At 62.6% G+C, this 19,533-nt stretch overlaps 1 protein-coding gene and 1 long non-coding RNA gene across 2 annotated transcripts; one reads left to right on the forward strand and one right to left on the reverse strand.

The window, feature by feature from the left end:
- Window positions 1-9,765: 9,765 nt before the first annotated feature.
- LOC121470872 (uncharacterized) lies at window positions 9,766-13,134 on the reverse strand. The gene is made up of 4 exons (XR_005982086.2): window positions 13,013-13,134; window positions 10,909-11,135; window positions 10,658-10,834; window positions 9,766-10,349 (listed from the first exon to the last, which is right to left on the reverse strand). It is a non-coding gene; the product is annotated as an uncharacterized lncRNA (long non-coding RNA).
- Window positions 13,135-13,218: 84 nt separating this feature from the next.
- CBX4 (chromobox 4) lies at window positions 13,219-17,764 on the forward strand. The gene is made up of 5 exons (XM_030287195.4): window positions 13,219-13,424; window positions 13,519-13,562; window positions 14,227-14,292; window positions 14,946-15,012; window positions 15,529-17,764. Exons 1-5 carry the CDS (start codon window positions 13,356-13,358, stop codon window positions 16,861-16,863), a joined length of 1,581 nt encoding a protein of 526 aa, XP_030143055.4. The 5' UTR covers window positions 13,219-13,355; the 3' UTR covers window positions 16,864-17,764.
- Window positions 17,765-19,533: the final 1,769 nt, after the last annotated feature.

Consider the following 19,533-nt stretch of genomic DNA (forward strand, 5'->3'; position numbering starts at 1 on the left):
AAGAAAAGCAGAGGCTGGGGCAGCCCCGGCAGAGCCCAGCGGGAGCTGTGCCAGCGGTGCCAGCCGTGGGGCTGCCGGTGACTGCGGCGAGGAGCGGCCGGGCTGGAGCTGCCCACCCTGGGCAGTGAGCACGGGTGGGGAAAGCCCTTCCTGCTGCTGCTGCAGGTGGCTCAGCCCCACACCCAGTCCTTCCCAAAACCACAGGAGTGAGCACCCACACAGCTCAGGCATCCCAGCAAGGGGACCTGGAGTCAGCCAGGCTTTGGGTGGTGCCTTTGGCAGCCGTGAGGGGTTCTCTGGCAGCTCCCAGCCCTCCAGTGCTCCCATACACCTGAATTCAGGTCCCTCTGAACTCAGCAAGCTCAGGCCCTGCTGAAGCTCCTGCTCCATGTGGCAAAGCAGCAGCAGGAGAAGGAGCAGCCTAGGAACTCTTCCTGGGATTTTTGCTTTTGTTTGGCTCGGGTTTGTCTTTCAGAAACCACAAACAAGTTCAGCTCCTTCTGTCTGCAGCCAGGGCTTGACTAACCTCGGCGGGGGCAGGGGCGGCCGGGGAGGTGCCGAGTGATGGGGATGTGCCGAAGGGGAGACACGGGGCTGTCCCAGAGCCCGGGGACACGGCAAACACCTGGCACGGCGACCCCAACCCCTGCCTGACCCCGAGCCCTCCTCACTGAGCACAGCCCGTGCTGTGGATGAAGGCACAGAGCCTTTGGTGCCGCTCACGCTGCTCAAGGCAGCTGCCAGGAGGGCTGCTCAGCCCGAATCGGCTCCAGCAGCCGGGCCCTGGTTTCAGGAACCCTATTTCCACATATTGCGGGTGAGGGTGGGCAGTGAAAAGCTTCCAGCCGTGCTGGAAACCCTGCAAACACCCGAACAGGAGCTGCCCTTCAGGCCGTCTGCCGGGGTGATCCCACCGCCCCATGCCGATGCCGAGAGCGGCAGGAGCGCCGGGAAAGCGGCACAGATAACCCGTGCCGGCTCCGGGCAGCACCGCCCCGGCCGGGCTGGGGAAGGGGAAAGGGCGCAGGAGAGCCGGGGTGCACAGCTGGGGGATGTGCATCCCCTCCACCCCTCCTGGCCGGGCACAGGGCGGCTGTGGCTGCCACGGCCGGAGGGTCACAGCCACCCTGGCTGCGGCTGCAGGGGCAGGAAAGGGTTAAGGCGCTGCCGGAGCGGGAATGGGAGCAGGGAATTCAGCTGCTGACGCAGGTAGGATCTGCCGGCGCATCCCCGGGCAGACACAGCAGCGTCACCCTCCGCTCCTGAGCGGCTCCAGAGCCCTCCCGGAGCGGGGAGTGGGCACAGACTCCGCCTGTGCAGCGAGCAGAGCGGGGCCCTCCCTGGGCTGCCAGCCCTGCCTGGCACTGCCCGGGTCACCCCGGCATGCCCACCCTGCTCCCACGGCCCGACCCAGCCCTTCTCCAGCAAACTGCGGCTGGGAGGGGACTCCGAGCTCCAGGAGCGCTGGGGCAGAGCCGTGCCAGGACGGTGGCACTGCGGGGCACTCCAGGAGGCTCCACAGGGTCAGCCTCTCTGCTCCTGAATAATTGCTTGTCAGCTTTTGGATCATAAAAGGCCTGGGAGAAAGCAGGGCTGGAATAAGTGACACAGGAAGAAAGGGACGATCAGGGAGGGGATAGAGCCCTGCAGAAAGCGAGGCACAGAGAGGGCACAGCCCCCAGGTCTGTGCAAATGGCTGGAGCAGAGCTGGGATGGTTCCTGAGAGCCCTTGGGGTGGGGAGGCTCCCCTGACAAAGGACATTCCCCGTGCAGGTGCATCAGTGCTGGCACCTGGGTTCTGCCACATCGTCCTGGGCAGTGGCCAGAGTGGGGCCGTGGGTCTGGGGACATCGGGGGCAAGAGCAGAACCTGGCAAGGGGCTCTTTGCAGCCAGCCCCTGGCGAGGCCACGTGTGCCACCTTCCACAAGCACCGGGAAGGCAGGCCCGATGGAAATATAATGGGATAATCGATGGCCCATTGTTGCTCGGCTTAATTTAGCTGCTCATGCAGGGAATGAACAGAGTGAACATACGTAAGCAAGAGCCAAGGCAGAAGATGAATCAGCCCTGCATCCTCTGTGGCACAGGGGACAGGCTGAGCCCCCAGACCCTGTGGCAGCGACCCAGGGGGTGGGGAGGTGCCATTAAAGGAGATATACGCTGCTTTGTCTAACACCAGGTCTGAAATGGCTGCACTGGGCTCAGTGGTACACACCTGCATTGCCAAACTCTCTGAGAAGTTGCAGCAGGAGTAAGGAAGCTGCTGGGTGTGCTGGGACAGGAGCTGAGTGCTGAGGCCACGGCTTGGGAAGGGCACAGTTAGTGCCCAGGCTCCTCTCAGCCCCAGCCCAGGGGCCCTGCAGCCCTGCTGCCCCAGCTCCCTGTGCCAGGAGAGCCTGCCAGCCTGTGCCCGGCCCAGCTCAGAACCCAGGGCATGTAATCTGGGGACAGCCCTCCCACCCTGTCCCAACGCTTGGCCCCAGATCTCCAGCCTTCACACTTTGCCCTTCAGCTCAGTGGTGCCCACCCTGACACCTGGGGAATCGCCCTTCCTCCTCACCCTTTGTCTTCCTCGCATTCCTCCTGGCTGGCTCACACCCACTGGGCGCAGAGCTCGGCTCTGCCCGTGAATCAGCCCCCGCGGGGTGACAGGGCTGCTCCTGCCCCTCTGTGCCCAGCTGTGGGTGAGCTTTGCTGCTCCTGCCCCTCTGTGCCCAGCTGTGGGTGAGCTTTGCTGCTCCTGCCCCTCTGCCCGGGCTCCTGCTGCCCCATCCCGCCCCTCCAGCGCCTCCGAGCATCCCCCGGAGGGACCTGCAGCTGCCTCAGCCTGGATTTCATTTCATTTCCGTGCCAGCAGCCGTGCCAGTCCCTCTGGTCCTGGCACCTGCAGTGCCTCCTGTGCCCGCACTGCCACTGCCTCTGCCCCCGTCACTGCCGCTGCCGCTGCCACCGCCTCTGCCCGAGGGTGACAGTGGAGAACAGCAGCTCTGCACCCCCAGCCCCCGGGAGAGCCCTGGGGACGCAGCCAGCTGTGCCCGTCCGGGCTGTGCCAGCTCTGGCCGTGCCCAGCAGGACCAGCCGGTGCCCCGGGCACCCACGGCTGTTGGGGTGGGCTCTGCTCAGGGGGGCAGGGGCTGCCTGGCCCTTTCCAAGGGCCGCTGGGACACGGACAGGGCAGCGATGGGCTGGGGGAGAGCCGGAGCACGCTGCCCATGGGGTGACCCGGCCCCAGCCCCGGTTACCGGCGGCGGCTCCCCGGGATGCCCCGGCACACGGAGATGCCGCGGGCCCGGCGCCAGCGCCCTCCCCACGCTGCCTTTTATGGCCCTGCTGCAGCCAAAGCCCAAAGATGGGCTGCGGGAACGCGGGGCTGGAGCCGCCCCGGGGCTGTCCCTGCCGCCGGGAAGGTGCCCCGGGCACCCCCGGCCGTGCTCAGGGAGCTGGGGCTGAGCAGCAAAGAGCTCCGCGTCCTCCCCAGTTACTGGGGTGCCCAAGAACTCCGCAGCTCATCCCACTCCTTCTGCCCCTCGGCATCCCCATCCCTGCCCCTCGCAGCTCCTATCCTGCCTCAGTCAGCCCTGCATCCCTGCCCTGTGCTCCAAGGTGTCACCTCCCATGTCCCTGACCCCCCAAACCCTGCAGACCCCAGAGCAGCACAGCACAGCTCGCACCCGGCGGGGCACACAGAGGATGCAGGGCTGATTCAGCCCTGGCTTTGCTCACAGAGGTGCCACAGGGCAGAGAAACAAGGGGCCAACTGGCACTGCCAGCCCTGAGAGCCCCCCCATGCCCAGTGCCCGGTGGGCCAGGGGGAGGATGCACCCGCCCACAGGGTGTGTCGGAAACCAAGTGACCCAAGTGAACGCTCAGTGTCACCCCCAGGAGAGGCTCCTGTCACTGCAGGGCTCCAGCAGCTCCTCATCTCCATGCCAGCCCCACCCAGGCTTGAGGTGGCCCCCACAGGCTGTGGCACAGGTGACATGTGCCCCCATGGTTAGGGCCGACTGTGCCAGGGCCCGGGAAACTGGACATGGGGTCAGGAGCAGGGATGGGGTGACTGGGCAAGGTGGCTGCAGTGGGGAGTCTGAGACAGCCCTGGGTCACACAGGGCTCCCGATGTCCCCTGCAGCACCAGGAGCACCAGCCTGCCTGTGCCATACATCCTCGGGGCTCAGGACAGCTGTGGTGACAGCAGTGACAGAGCCCCAGGAATCAGCTCTGCCCTGCAATCCCGGCTGCCTGGCACAGCATCTGCATCACCCTGGCACAGGAGACCCCCCCACTGCCCTCAGCAGTGCCAGTGCTCCTGCCATGGGCATCCAGCCCCGTGCCCAGCGCTGGGGCAGCTGCAGGGGAGTGGCAGAGCACTCCATGTGCGGGGAGTGAAGGAGGCAGCTCAGGAAGCATCTCTCGTGCTGCCCGAGAGACAGCTGGAGTTCCCAGAACCTGCTCACATCCCCAGGGGAAAGCAGACAGCGAGCAGCAGCCTAAAAATAGCTGCCCAGGGCACACGCAGCCGCCTGAGAGAAGGGGAAGTGAAAAGGAAGATGGGCTGCAGCTTTCCAGGGAGCAGCCCCAGCCCTGCTCACCAGCCGTCTCCCATGGGTGCATTGCAGTTTTGGCTGCAGTGCCTTCACCTGAGCGAAGCAGCCGAGGGTCAGCCAGTGGCACCGCAGAGCCCAGAACAACGTCACTGTGGGGTGGCACCGCTGTGCCAGGCAGGAACGGGGCAGGATCCTGGGAGCTGTTGAGTCCCTCACCAAAGCGTTGGCTCTGTTTAACCAACTGCGGGCAGGCCAAGGAAGGGCAGGGGTTGGAGGACCAGTCTAACCAGTCAGCGCCCGCTGTGTCTCCAGTTGTGCTCACTCAGCAGCTGTGGCTGCTCCCAGCCACACACCCCCGTGTGACAGAGCAGTGCCCGCCACAGCCCACGCCAGGGGCTCACACATCCTCAGCCTTTGGGTTTCAGGAACTCACAGGCCGTGAAAATGTCCTCCAGGCCCCGGGCTGAGCTTTGGGCAGCAGCAGAGCATTACGGGGCTGTGCTGGGTGTGGGTGCTGAACCACCCCAGCCACGGAATCGATGGCCAAGCCCTGCAGTGTCGGAACTCAAAATGTCCCTCAGACATTTTTGGAGGTTCCAGGCCTTGGTCAGAAGCATTTTAGACCCTGGCAAGCAGCTGAAAACAGCTGTGATCTTGAGTTTGAACCATGGAATGAATTATCAACTTTAAAGGTGGAACAAGCAGTCACAGAGGGTTAGATGGTATAGTAAAAGTAGTCACAAATTAGAGGGTAAAATTTTTTAGTATTGTACAGGGGGGTTTTAACACCTCTACAGGGAGGTTTTACTTTGTACAGGGGGGTCAGGAGTTCTAAGATGGAGGAAAGTGGACCTGATCCTGTTCTTCCTCCTTCTTCTTCCTTACCTCCATGTTCTTGGTGATGTTGGCATTTTTCTATTGGTTTAGGCTGGGGACACACTGTTCAACGCAGATGATAGATATTGGCACATTATTGTAAATATAGTACACGTAATTTCTGGTATATAATGTTTGTACCATCCCACTGAGGGCAGAGCCCCACACGCTGCCCTGCAGGACAGACCTGCGGCAGGGCAGCAGAACTTGTTATAGATAAGCAAAAATAAACAACCTTGAAAACAGCACAGACGAATTATGGCTTCTTCTTTGGCAACGGGGCAGAGAGACAGAGACTTTCTACAATCTCGGAATCACCAATACCCTCAGATTCCGACACTGCAGAGCAGCAGGAGCAGGGCAGCCCCCACAGCGCCTTGGACTGAGGTTGTGCCCTGCAGAGACCTGAGATTCCTTCCCCAGGCAAAGCACCCACCTCCTGACGGCTCTGGCGCAGCTCCACTCGGGTCCGACTAAGCCGCTTTGGAGCACGGAGATCCAGGGACAGCACAGCACGTGGCGGGGGGACAGGCAGCCAGGAAACCCTTCTGGGACCTCTGGAAAGATCAAGATGTGGTTCAATCCTCGGAGGGGATGAAGGGGCAGGGCAGGCGGTGGGCTGGAAGCCGCCCCGCAGTGGGGAGGAAGGCGGAGGGAAGTGCACGGCCCGAGCGGGGAGCCCGGAGCGCCTCCAGACAGCTTTTGGTGGCCACCATGGTGCTTTTGGTGGCCACGATGGTGCTTTTGGTGACCACCATGGTGCTTTTGGTGGCCACGATGGTGCTTTTGGTGGCCAGAATGGTGCTTTTGGTGGCCACCATGGTGCTTTTGGTGGCCACAATTGTGCTTTTGGTGACCACCATGGTGCTTTTGGTGACCACAATGGTGCTTTTGGTGGCCACCATGGTGCTTTTGGTGGCCACCATGGTGCTTTTGGTGGCCATGATGGTGCTTTTGGTGGCCACCATGGTGCTTTTAGTGGCCACAATGGTGCTTTTGGTGGCCACCATGGTGCTTTTGGTGGCCACCATGGTGCTTTTGGTGGCCACGATGGTGCTTTTGGTGGTCACGATGGTGCTTTTTGTGGCCACCATGGTGCTTTTGGTGGCCACCATGGTGCTTTTGGTGGCCACTGGACACCAGCAGTGGCCAGGCTGCAGGGGAGGAGGGCAGGGCTGGAGCCTCTGGCCGCCGTGCAGGAGCACTCTGGGCTGGGGCTGCACGGAGCAAAGCTGCCCGATCCACCCCGATAGCTCCCAGCTTGGCCCCAACAGGGATCCCACAGCCATTCTCCTAAGGACAGACCCCGGCTCACAGCCCCCACAGCCCCCACAGCCCCCACAGCCCCCACAGCCCCCCCAGAGCACCCCACAGCCCCCACAGCATCCCACAGCCCCCACAGCCCCCACAGCCCCCACAGCCCCCACAGCCCCCACAGCCCCCCCAGAGCACCCCACAGCACCCCACAGCCACCCACAGCACCCCACAGCCCCCACAGCCCCCCAGAGCCCCCCAGAGCATCCCACAGCCCCCACAGCCCCCACAGCCCCCACAACCCCCACAGCCCCCCAGAGCACCCCACAGCCCCCCACAGCATCCCACAGCCCCCACAGCCCCCCAGAGCACCCCACAGCACCCCACAGCACCCCACAGCCCCCACAGCCCCCCAGAGCACTCCACAGCCCCCACAGCCCCCACAGCCCCCACAGCCCCCACAGCATCCCACAGCACCCCACAGCCCCCCACAGCCCCCACAGCCCCCCAGAGCACCCCACAGCATCCCACAGCACCCCACAGCCCCCCAGAGCACCCCACAGCCCCCACAGCCCCCCCAGAGCACCCCACAGCATCCCACAGCCCCCACAGCCCCCCAGAGCACCCCACAGCCCCCACAGCCCCCCCAGAGCCCCCACAGCATCCCACAGCCCCCACAGCCCCCCACAGCCCGAGAGCATCCTACAGCCCCCAGAGCATCCTACAGCCACCCACAGCATCCCACAGCCCCCAGAGTACCCTACAGCCCAGGACAGCACCCCACAATATCCCACAGCCACCCACAGGACCCCACCACACCCCACAGCCCAGCCCAGCGCCCATCCCAGCTGCTCTGCAGGAGCCACAGCTCATGGTGCCCCAGCCAGGACCCCAGGTCCGAGGGGTGGGTCCTGGGGGTCTGACACCCCAGAGCCGGGGGTCCCTGTGCCCAGGGCAGCACTCCAGTGCCCGCAGAGGCTCAGCCCAGGCTGGGCTCCGTGCTGGAAGATTTGCCCAGGTGCCAGCTCTGCCCTGTGCCATGCCCGGGCCACGAGGCAAGGACATGTGCTGACAAGGCCCTGACTGCTGCTCTCCCCACAGCTCCGCGGGCAGTGCCAGCCCCAACCAGCACTTATCAGCTCTGTCTGTGGGCATCACTGCCCTCATCTCTGCCCAGGGCGGGGGGCCAGGCTGGCACTTCAGATCAGCACAACACGGCATCCAACTGCTCTGCCAGGGCAGCTGCTCCAGCCTTGGCAGTGCCAGGTGCTGCACAGACAGCTGTGGGAGCAGAGCAGGGCCAGAAAAGCTCATGGCACCCACAGATCCCAGCATGGGAGGGCTGCTGCTGTCCTCGGCTGTAATCTTAGCAAACCAATCAATCAATCAGTCAATCAATCAATCTCTGTGCTGAAACAGCTTGGCATGACCAGCCCAGCTTCCCCTGCAGCCAGGAAGGCTCGTGGCTGCTCCTGCAGCCCAGGGAGCTTTGCTGGCGTGGCTGGGTGGCGGGAGGAGCTGGCTGTGAGATGGGCTCCACCAGGGCTCTGCGTGTTCAGGTCCCTTTTGCCAGCCCAGCTCCTGCCCAGGAGGGACAAGTGGCACTGGGTGCTGCAGGTCAGCAGGAGGAGCGGCCCTGGGGCCATGCCAGCACCTGAGGAGTTGCTGCTGCTGGGTGCAGCCATGCAGGGACACACACAGCCCCAGCCTGATGGAGAAAATCCCATCATCACCCTCAGCTGTCCAGGAACAGCATCAGCTCAGGCGGTAAGAGGGAGAAGAGCTGGAGAAGCCTCTCCAGGGCTGCTGGATCTGAGGGGGGTGGCGAGGAAGGGGCAGGGCAGGATGGGCTGAGGAGGGTACCGGGCTCCCTGCGGTGCATGGGGAAGGGGTTCCTGTTTCCCTCTGCTCCAGGGGGTGGGAGTGCTTCCCAGCACTCTGCCTGGTGTCTCAGCAGCTTGCATTGCTCTTAGGAGGTGGGGCAGGCAGGACCTGCTCCCACCAGCTGCGTGCCGAGAGCCCCGTGCTGTCACAGCCAGGGACACAGGGACTTCAGCGCCTCTTTCCTCTGAATTTCTCCCGACTTGCCTGGCTCTAAGAAGATTAAAGACAGATGGTCTCTGAGGCTCCCTCACTGGCACCCATGCCTGAAGCTGTGGGGGGAAGGCACAACAGAAAAGAGCCCTGGGGAAGGGGGGTTATTCCCAGCCGAGCATCCCGAGAACCTGCTCTGGGCGCTGCCCTCCCTGGGGCTGCCTCATTCGTGCTGAGCTCCAGTGGTGAGGGGAGCCCAGCCATGCCCCCAGACAGCTGCTCTGGGTGGCACTGCCCGGTGCCCGCTGTGCCTCAGCCCCTCCATCAGCTACACAAAACCTGCTCCGTTGGGCTGTGTTCAACTGCTGTGCAAGCACGCTGTGTGCTCCTGCAAGTGCCTCCTTCCTGAAGATTCCGCTCACAACCTCCTCTGGCTCCTGCTGGAAGCAGCACCAGGAAAAGGAATTCACCTCAGGCAGCCCCATGTGCCCCATGGCAGCAGCAGCAGCGATGCTCTTGTGAAGCCGTTTGAATTTCCACGTGATGACCCAGTTCAGGGTGGTTTTGCCGCTGGATTTTCCCACTGCTGCTGCCTCTGGGTGGGTGGTGGCAGCTCCAGACCTCGCTGCTGTGCTGGATTTAAGGCCACCACACTGACAGCCCCAGCCTCGAGTGCTCAGGCTCTTCATGGTGCTTTCCCAAGCATTACAAAATGCTGGGCACTTGGTGTGTGGGCACCTGTGTGTGCTTTGTGGCACTGGATATTTTACTGAAAGCTTTAAAGGGTGAACAGTTTTCCAAAGGGTTTTTTGCTGCTGCCTATTACACTGGGGGCAGGGCACGTGTCACTTCAACTGCTGCAGTGAAGGTGGTGGGGATGCTCCAGGGGCTTTTCGTGCATGTGTTGGAGTAAATTCCAGCCCAGCTGCCAGGCTTGACTCTTCCCTCACCGTTTTGAACCAGCAGTCACTGAGCTTCCCCACAGCAGCACTGGGGCTGAGCTGCAAGGCAGAGGGGCAGCCTGTATTTAGAAGGAGACAATAATTGCAAGTCAGATTTGCTTGTTCAATACTCTATTGACAGATTTGCCTTGGCAACCTGGAACAGGGTTTCATTGTTCACATCGTACTCCGTGGCATCCTATTGATTGGGTGGGTGGGTTTAGGTTTTTGTGGATTTGCTGGTTTTGTTGTCTCTTTTTCCAAGCCTACCTACTCATCCTTTTCTTGTCTTTCTCCAGCACAGTGTTGACCTCAGCAAGGGCTGTGTCATAATCCGTTTTTCAGACTGGCCACAACTTCCAGTGCAAGCCAGAGCTGACAAAAGCAGAAGGGCAAATCCTGGAGCCCAGCTGGCCAAGGCTGCGGGTGGCCAGGTAGGGATGAATGGGGCCAGTGCCCTCCCCCCTGCTCCAAGGACATGGCAAAGTTGGTGCCTGGCCCCTTGTGAGAGTGGCCTTGAAGGAAACGCTGTAACTATTCGTGAATTAACTTTCTGTTGTTATTTGGTGCTCAGCCTGGAGCGCTCGTGGCTTCGCAGACTGAGCAGGAGCTGCCAGCCTTGCTGGGGCAGAGGGGAGGAAAAGGTGAGCACCCAAACTGCAGCCTTGGAGTCGCCTCGATGGAGCTGGAGGATTACAGCTGGAAAAGAATTGCTGGTTTGAATTGCTAATAATGATACAGACTAATGAGTAACATCAGAGATGATGGCATGTGCAATCAGCGCTGCTTGATGGCAAACCCAGAGCGGGGCTGCAGGAGCTGCTGGGGCGAGGGAAAGAGAAGCATCTTTTGGAGGGGCAGCACCCACCCCAGGCAAGGCACTGCCACGGAGCTGGCTCTAGCTCCAGGCTGAGAACTTTATAAACAGTGATGAAAAGAACAAACACAGACATCAGCTCTGGGCAAACGGGGGGAACACGGCCAGGCAGTATTGGAGAGGGAATTACCTTGGTGTGGTTCCCATCACCTGCGGGAAGCCCATCTGCCCTGGCTGCTGGAGCTTTTGTCTTCCAGCTGCACCCAGCAGCCCCACCTCGGGATCAGGCACACGGGGGCTGGAGCCCCCAGCCCTCCACGGGGACAGAGTCCTGCTGCTGAGAGCAGCAGCACCAGCTGCTGATGCTCTGCAGAGAAAGAGCAAGCTGAGTTTTTGGCCAGGGTGTGGGGAAGGAGAGGAAGGTGTGTCTGTGCCTCGTACCTGCCTGATCCACCAGCAGCCAGCAAGGAAGTGCCCGGGGCCAACCCACTCCTCTGCTGGCTTTAAAGGCAGCACTCGGCTCCTGTTCCTTCTGGTTGGAAACCCTTTTCCTCGGCTCATCCCGTGATATGCCCCAGCCAGTCCGCAAGAGGCAACAGTTGGAAACGCTTCCCACTTTCCTTATTTAGGCTGTTTTCTGTGGTTCAAATAAGGTGTCCTCTTTGGGCCTGGCAAAGAGAAAGATGTATCAGTTCATGAACTGCTGCTGCCTGAGCAAGGTAAGAGACAGAAAATCACCACCATTACCATCATTATTGTGAATCACGGGCAATCAGCCCCGTAACAGAAAGCAGATGAAGATCCTACTGGAACCCGAAGGATGGGAGCTGCTGCTGAGCCATGGGAGCCAGGGACCAGGCAGCGATTAAAATGCTTTTAATACTGCTTTTCAGTGTTGTTTCACTAATTTATTTATTTATTTAATTATTTAATTAATCAACAGTCCCTTGTATTGCTCCTGAGACAGGTTCTAAAAGATGCCAAGGATATCTGGTCACACATTTAAATTTTTTTTTTTTAATTTATACTTTATATATATGCAGCCAGCCAAACTCTGCACTCCTCATCACCTATTCCCGACTGAGTCCTGGGCAGAGCAGAGCTTTTCCAGCCGGGCGGGATCCGGAGCTGGACGCGCTCTGCAGCTTACCCAGGCTGGGGAGGAATCGCACCAAACCGTGCTCGTCCCTGGGCATTTAGTTTTATTGCGAGCATTAGCGGTTTGTCTCCTCTGGCAACAGGAGAAGCTGGAAATGTCAAAGGGGAGGGTTAACAAACTCCGCTGGCATAAATTTCAATGAATGTATGTTTCTTAGGAAAACCGCTAAGTTAAAAAAAAAAAAAATTAAATCTTCCTGTGTGTGTTTTCCTTGGGCTGCTGTTCACAATGGATAATAATTCTTACATTAAGCCCCTTCGGCCCTCCAGGGAAATCAAAATTGTAATATCAGTTTGCTTTTTATTGGCTCGGCTCTGCGATCGCGGCGGCTGCGTCTTTGTTAGGGGCTGCGGCGCGGTGACATTCAGCGGTGCCTCCCGGTGTGTCCCCCGTGCGGTGCCTCCGCACCTCCGGGCCCGGGCGAGCCCGCGGGCCGGGGTGGCACCGACCCGGGGCAACGGGGAACGTCCTGGGCGAGCGGGGTGCTGCCCGACCCCGGCAAAGGAGCCGCTCCGGGCCCCGTTCGAGCTCAGCCCCGCCGCTCCCGGCGAAAGTTGCCGGGAACCTCCCGGGGGGCGCGGCCCCGCGGGGATCGATCGCCCCGTCCGAGGCCGGCGGGGACGCCACGGCCCGGCAGAGCCCGGGGGGAAAAGGGGGACGGCGGCACCGAGACCCCACGCCAGCCCCAGGGACGGCCCCGTTGTCAGCGGGCGCGGAGGCTCCTGCCGCCCCGAGTATCACCCCACGCGTGCCCGCGGCCCCGCCGTCCTGCCCCGGGGCTGCGGTGCCCGGGGCGCTCCCGTAGCGGCGGCGGGAGGCCCGGAGCCGCCGGCCCGCACGGCGGGGGCTGCACGGGGCTCACTCCGGGACGGTGTCCGGCCCCGCTCCACCTGTCCGGGGGAAGGTGCCGACCGCCCCGGCACCGCCACGTTTCCCGGAGCAGCGCGCGGTGGCCCCGCTGGCAGCCGCGGACACGCGTGTGCTCCCCGCGAGCCGCCCCACGAGGACGGAGTGCGCGGAGCCGCCCGCACCGGGCTCCCCGAGCGGCCCCGCCGCTGTGCGCGGCTTCCGGCACCGGGCGGGGAAAGCGCCGCCACCTGCCCCGGGCCCGGGCCCGCTGCAGCCACCGCCGGCCGTCCCCGGGCCGGGCGCCCCGCGGCCGCGGGACCCGCCGGGCAGCGGGACCGGGGCTTCCCCGGCAGGGTCGGGCCCTACGGCCAGCGGGGGCGGCTCGGGCAGTGCCGGGGGTGGGCGCCGCCGCCGCCCGGGCCCGGGGCACCGCGCGACGTGGCGCAGCGTGGAGCCCTCCCGAGCGCTCGTCCGGCCGCGCATCCTCCGGCCGGACCCTCCGCCCGAGCGCTCTCCCCCGGGACGCGGGTCGCGCACCTGCCCCGCGGGCTGTGCCGCCCCCCGCCAGCCCCGTGGGGCCGTGCTGAGTCACGCGTGGGGCGGGAGCCGGGCTGCCCGCGCCCCCCTCCCCGCGCCGCCGTGCCCGGCCCCCGCCCGCCCCCTCCCCGCCTCGCTCCCCGGCAGGGCTGCGCCAATCCCCCGGCCCCGCCGCTGACGGGCAGCCGGGCCCGGGAGGCGCCGCCTCCCTGACGTCTCGCTCCGGGATTTGCACGGTTGCGGTGCCGCCGCTCAGTGTCTGTCGGGCCGGCGGCGGGAGCTGCCGGAGCCCGAGCCCAGCTCGGCTGCAGCGCGGCCCGGCCCGGCCCCTCCCGGCTGCGGGATGGAGCTGCCGGCGGTGGGCGAGCACGTCTTCGCGGTGGAGAGCATCGAGAAGAAGCGGATCCGAAAGGTGCGGGGGGCGGCGGCGGGGGGCGGCGGGGCCCGGGGGCGCCGGGGGTGGCGGTTCCCGCTGACGCCGTGTCTTTGCCTCCCGCGCCGCTCAGGGCAGAGTCGAGTACCTGGTGAAATGGAGGGGATGGTCGCCCAAGTGAGTACCGGCACCGGGCGGCGATGGGGCCGGGGATGGGGCTCTGGGAAGGGCCCCGGCCGGGGCGGCGAGAGGCGGCGGCGGGGCCCGGCGGTGACGGCGGCGGGAGCCGAGCAGGCGGCGGCTGATGTGCACCAGAAAATGGCTCCTTCCCCCTTTCCCTCCTCGGGAGTCGGGCTCCATATTGCAGAACCGAGCGGGGAGGGGGGGGCAGGAAGGGGGGAGAAAGGGGGAATAACCGCAAAAATCGTCCGCGTCGCCCCGCAGCCCCGAGAGCCGCTGCCGAGGCGGGGGCAGCACCGGCACCGGAGCGAGCGCGGCCGCTGCGGAGCGTTCGGGGTTTGCATGACAGTGCGGGCGGGGGGGCGCGGGGGGGTCCGGGACGCGGCGGCCGGGTCCCTCCTCCGCCCCGCGGCCGCTTTCCTGGGTCCGGGAAAGGGGATTTGGAAAATTTCATCATGACATGCCTGGAATTCCTCCGGAATAATAACTGCGCTAAATAAACAGTACCGTCCCCGCGGCCCCCATCGCCCATCCCCCTCCCCGGGACCCCAGCCCCACACCCCGCTCCCATCGGGCCCGGTGCTGCGGGGTGGCTGTGCCCGGGACCCCGGCCCCGCCGGCAGGGCCCCGCGGTGACGGCCGCTCTCCTCCCCTCTCCAAGATATAACACGTGGGAGCCGGAGGAGAACATCCTGGACCCCCGGCTGCTCATCGCCTTCCAGAACAGGTGAGCGGCGAAGGTTGGGGGATGCGGGAGGGGCGGCGGGACCCCCGCTCCACGCCGCTCCCGCAATTGCAGATGCGTCACGGAGCCGGGGGCCGCGGCGGGGGCGGGCGCGGGCGGCCCCGGGCCGGGCCGGGGGGCGCGGCCCCGGCGGGGCGGGCAGCGCGGGGCCACCGGGCGACGCCTCCGGGTCAAGGTCCCCCACGCCGCGCTCCCCCCCGGCCGTGCCCCCCCACGCCGCGCTCCTTCTTCCCGGGATTCGGCGCCGCGAGTCGAGGAGGCGGCGCTGCTGCTGCTGCTGCTGCGCTTGGACGGGCTTCGGCTTTTTTTTTTTTCTTTTTTCTTTTTTTTTTTTTTTTTTTTAAGCCTTTTTAATTTTTTTTTTCTCTTTCCGCGCACTTATTTCCTGGAGTGTTTTGGCGCAAACTGTGAACTTCAGCCCCTCCCCACAGCGGGGAGGCAACAGCGGGGAAGGCGCCTGCTGCTTCCACAGGATGCCCCGGCCCGCTGCCACCTGCGGGCCCCGGTCCCCTCCCGCTGCCCCCTCCCTTGGCCCGCGTAGGGTCCCTGCTACCGCCGGAGCCGCCGTGCGGGGCGGGTGGCGCCGGGGGTCCGTGTGCCGCCCTCGGGCTCACCGTGACGCTGTGTTCCCGCAGGGAGCGGCAGGAGCAGCTGATGGGATACCGCAAGCGGGGGCCCAAGCCGAAGCCGCTGGTCGTGCAGGTAACGCGGGCGCCCAGCCCCGCACCCCCGCGCCCTTTGCCGCGGGCCGTCCCCGGGGAGCCGCTTGCATCGTGTTTCATCATGCTGAGGAGCCTGCGCAGCCCGGGCACCTCGCAACGCCCCGGGGACCCCCAGCACTGAGCTCAGCGGGTGCCCCAGCCCCCCTTCCCTCCCCTCTGGAGCGTGCCGCAGAGCCGCCGTGCCCGTGCCCGGCTGGCATTAGCAGGCTGCTCGCGGGCTCGGCAGCGGCGGTCCCGCTCGGCCCCCGTTCCCAGACAGCTGATTGAAGGGGGCTTTTCTTCTTTTCATTGCTTCATTAATCTGGAGCAATGCACAGCCTCTGAGTTGGAGTGGGCTGGGGCCGCCTGCCTGAGGACGCGGTGCCCCGGGATGCAGCATCCCGTGAGGAGAGCTGCCGGAGGGTGGGGGTTCTGCCGGGGGCACTGCCGGAGCTCTGGCACCTGGCACCTGCTTCTCCTGCCCTGTCTGACCGCAGCTCTTGTTTCTGCATTGCAGCTTCCGTCCTTCGCCCGCCGCTCCAACATCCTCACGGGTCTGCAGGACCCGGCCGTGGACACCAGGCCCAAGCTGGACCTCGGCTCCTCTGGCAAGAGCCAGCAGCACCAGTATGAACTCAACAGCAAGAAGCACCACCAGTACCAGCCCAACGGCAAGGAGAGCAGCATGAAGCACCAGTCCCACAGCAAAGGGAAGTACTACTACCAGCTGAACAGCAAGAAGCACCACCACTACCAGCCTGACCCCAAGATGTACGAGCCCCATTACCAGCCCAGCAGCAAAGAGCCGCAGGGCCAGGCCTGCTTGGACAATAACAAGGCCCCCCTGGTTGCTCACCCAGACAAGTGGGCTCACGGCCCAGCCAAAAACTTGCTGGGCCCAGTCAAGAGCATCACAGCAGAGAGTAAAAATGGAGCTGAGAAGAACCTGTCCAGTGGTACCGGGCCGCCCCCCCGGGATAGGGTGACCAGCAATGGCCTTGGGGGAAAGATGAAGATCGTCAAGAACAAAAACAAGAATGGGCGCATTGTGATTGTGATGAGCAAGTACATGGAGAACGGCATGCAGGCGGTGAAGATCAAGTCTGGGGAGCCTCCCCGGAAGCGGGCTGCGGAGGAGAGGACTCCTAAGAAGGGTGGGGAGGAGAAGGTAGAGGCTTGGAGGAAGCCGGGGGAGGACAGGGTGGTGGGCAGCAACGCCCTGAGTAAAGCAGAGGGCGAGAGCCGGCAGCCCCCTGCGGAGCTGGAGGAAGGTCCCCAAAAGACTCCCTTGGCCAAGGAGCTGCCCCTTCCTCCAGCGGAGCAGCCCTTGCAGCTCACTACCAAGCCGGACCTTGTGCCCTGGTCCCTGAGTCCCGTGTGCGAGCACAGCCCTTCCTCCATGGGACTGAACCTCTCCAGCGGCAGCTCGCGGAAGCGCTGCCTGTCGGAGCCGCACGCCGAGCGGGAGCCGGGCAAGAAGCGCCTGACCTCCCGCAGCATCAGTGCCCCCACCTGCCTCAGCCCCCCGGGCCCCGAGCGGCCGGAGCCGCCCACCCAGCCGGAGGTCATCCTGCTGGACTCGGACCTGGACGAGCCCATAGACTTGCGCTGCGTGAAGCCGCGGGCGGAGGGCGAGCTGGCCCTGGCGCAGGTGAAGCCGGAGCTGCCGCCGCCGCCACCGGCTGAGAAACCGGCCCCGGAGCCTCCGCAGCCCCAGGAGGCCGCAGAGGAGGAGGAAGAGGAGGAGGCCGAGTCCCTGCAGGAGTTCAAGCCCTTCTTTGGGAATATAATTATCACAGATGTGACCGCAAACTGCCTGACTGTGACCTTCAAGGAGTACGTGACTGTGTGAGGTGGGGTGGCAGCCGCTCCCCGTGGGAGCTGCCCGCCCATCCCGGGGCCGCCGGCCCCACCGCCTCCCTCCACGGTACTGGTGCCCCTTGCCCGGAGCCCCCGTGCCGCTGCCCGCCCGCGGCGGCCGAGCCCGCCGTCTCCACCGAGGGGACACCGAGGGGACAGGGCCAGGCACGGTGGCCATCCCTGCCACGTGGGGTGACCTCGCCGCTGCTCCCACCCCGCAGCTGGGGGCTGCTCCAGGACCTGCAGGCAATGGGATACACAAGGATGGGACACGCCAGTTACTCAGAGTTATAGTATTATATTTTAACAGTGCTAACTTGTCAAGTGATTCTTGCTCCCGTTTGTACGTGGTGTTATTGAAATGTATTGTTTGAGCTGAAAGCTGGTCGCTCCCCGGCCACGCTAATATATTTATTTGTAGGTATTTATATAATGAAATATAAAGCCTAGATTTATGGAGTCCCTAGATCACCTTATAAACTATATCAAACGACTATTTTCTGTTCTCCTTTTTAACCATTGAGCATTTGTTAGTCTTGGTCCCTTGCCCTCCCCACGACCCGCAGGACCATCCCGTATATATTTTTTGATACTGTACACATGTGGTGTTTCTATGTGCAAAAAAAATCGTTATCTAAAGCTAAATGAGCTATTATAGAAATTGCTGCTATTAGAAATGTCTAAACTATAAGCTTCCAATTATTAATTGCTTGAATGTAAATATTAAATGGAGATGTTGAAAGTGCATTTGATGTTCTGCAGCTAGTGTAGATCGGAGTGCAAAACCCAGCTGCTGCGAGCTGCCAGCGGCGCATCCTGGTCTGAGGGCTGTGTCACAGGGGAAGAAATGTATCATGCAATCATGGCAAAGGACTATAAACCTTTACAATAACTACTGGGATTTGGAGTGCGTTTGTTACAGCATTTTGGATGGCAGGTCCCTGTTGCACTGGCTGCAGCTGGGCTGCCCCAGAGCCGGTGCCTGCAGGTTAAAAAACTTGGTCTGAGGTGCAGCGTTTTGAATAGAATTCAGTTTTCACCCCCAGGGTGTTGTGCCCACAGTGCTGAGGGCACCCTGTGCCGTGGGTGGGCAGCGAGGCCGCAAGAGCCTGAGGTGTGGTGCCTCCCTCCAGCAGGGCCAGGGCAGGGCTGGCTGGGCGAGGTCTGTGATGGGAACCTGAAAAGCTGTGGAAGAGCAGGCTGGGAAGGTGGCACAGGGATGGGGGATGGTTTCCTTCCCAGCAGTGTTGGGGAGGGTCCCAGTTAGATAAGAAGCTGAATGTCTCCAGAAAGGAATATGGTCCAAATTCCACCAAGAAAGCTGCACTGTCTCTGAGCGAGATTAATAATTGCTGGAGTCTACTGGAAATACAGCGCAGGGCTAATTCTTTGTGAGAGGGCTTACAGTGTGGTGGCTGAGATTCAGTGCTCAGCGACCCCCTGTTACCTCCCCAAACAGAGCTGAGTGCCTGGGCAGTGCCACCCTCCCAAACCTAGTGCTGGCAAAACTGGCTCCGCTGCCGGCAAAACTGGCTCTGCTGCCAGCCTGTCTCCTCTTGGGCTTTCGGTCAAAGTCAAGGTCTCCTCCAGCAAAGGTCTTGGTTGAAATATTGTTGATGTGTGTGGACCAGAGCCGTGAACTTGTGAGAAGCAAATTGAATTGGTTTGGGTAAGGTGGAGCCGTGGGGTGAGGGACAGCCCTGTGTCCTGCTGTCACAGTGTCTGTCTGTCCAGGCATGGGGCAGTGCTGTTCCCACAGCACAAATAACCCTCCATCTTGTGTTGCCCACTTCTGGGCCACCCGGGCTTCCCAGGTGCCATTTCATTTACACAAACTCCAAACTCATCTTGGTAATGGTTCCTTTGTAAATCCTTGGTGCTGTGGTGTCTGTGGGGAGGTGGGACAGCATCCAGCCAGGTGTGGGTCACAGTGGGAACCCCTGCATGTGCCATTCAATGCAGGCCTTTCCTGCAGCAGTTATGCCAGAGCTGGAGCACTTTTCCAATGTGGTTTGGGTTGAATTGGTGGAAAAGTAACCACTGGGTGTGTGGATGCCATTGTCCCAGCTGGAGCAGCCGAAGAGGCTTGTACCCAAGTGGGACAACCGCCTGTGGGCACATTGCTGCAGATGCAGGCTTTGCTCTGGGGTAGCTCAGGTTGAGGTGGGAATGGCGCTGGGGAGGTGGCTCCATGGGCAGGGTCAGGGCTGACAGCTTGGCTCTGCCCCAGTTTTGGATGGTGCTCCAAAGCCAAAGGACACTTGGGTGATGTTCACCTGCCTGCACAGAGGCCCCAAAGCTGGTGGTTTGTGCACCCAGGGCAAGTGGAAATGGTGAACTCTGACTGAAATCAACGTTTGCCTGATGGCTGTGCTGAATGTTAAGAGGGTTTTAATCAACACTACGTGTCACCAGAGCTCTGTGGGCGACGTGCTGAGGGTGCTGGAGAAGTGGTGTTGGGGTAGGTGCTGGTGAACCCCATTCTGCACCAGGGGGTGCACAGGGATGGGTTGGTGGGAAGTGTTTCCCTGCCATCCCAGGCTTCAGGATCAGAACATACGATCAGAAATGATGCTTTTCCCTTGATTAATTAAGCTAATGGTTATCTGAAAACAAAAATGGCATGGAAGAGGAGACGCATGCTCAGAATGCAAAATGTGAT

The sequence above is a fragment of the Taeniopygia guttata genome, chromosome 18 (assembly GCF_048771995.1).
Source record: "Taeniopygia guttata chromosome 18, bTaeGut7.mat, whole genome shotgun sequence".
Lineage (NCBI taxonomy): Eukaryota > Metazoa > Chordata > Aves > Passeriformes > Estrildidae > Taeniopygia > Taeniopygia guttata.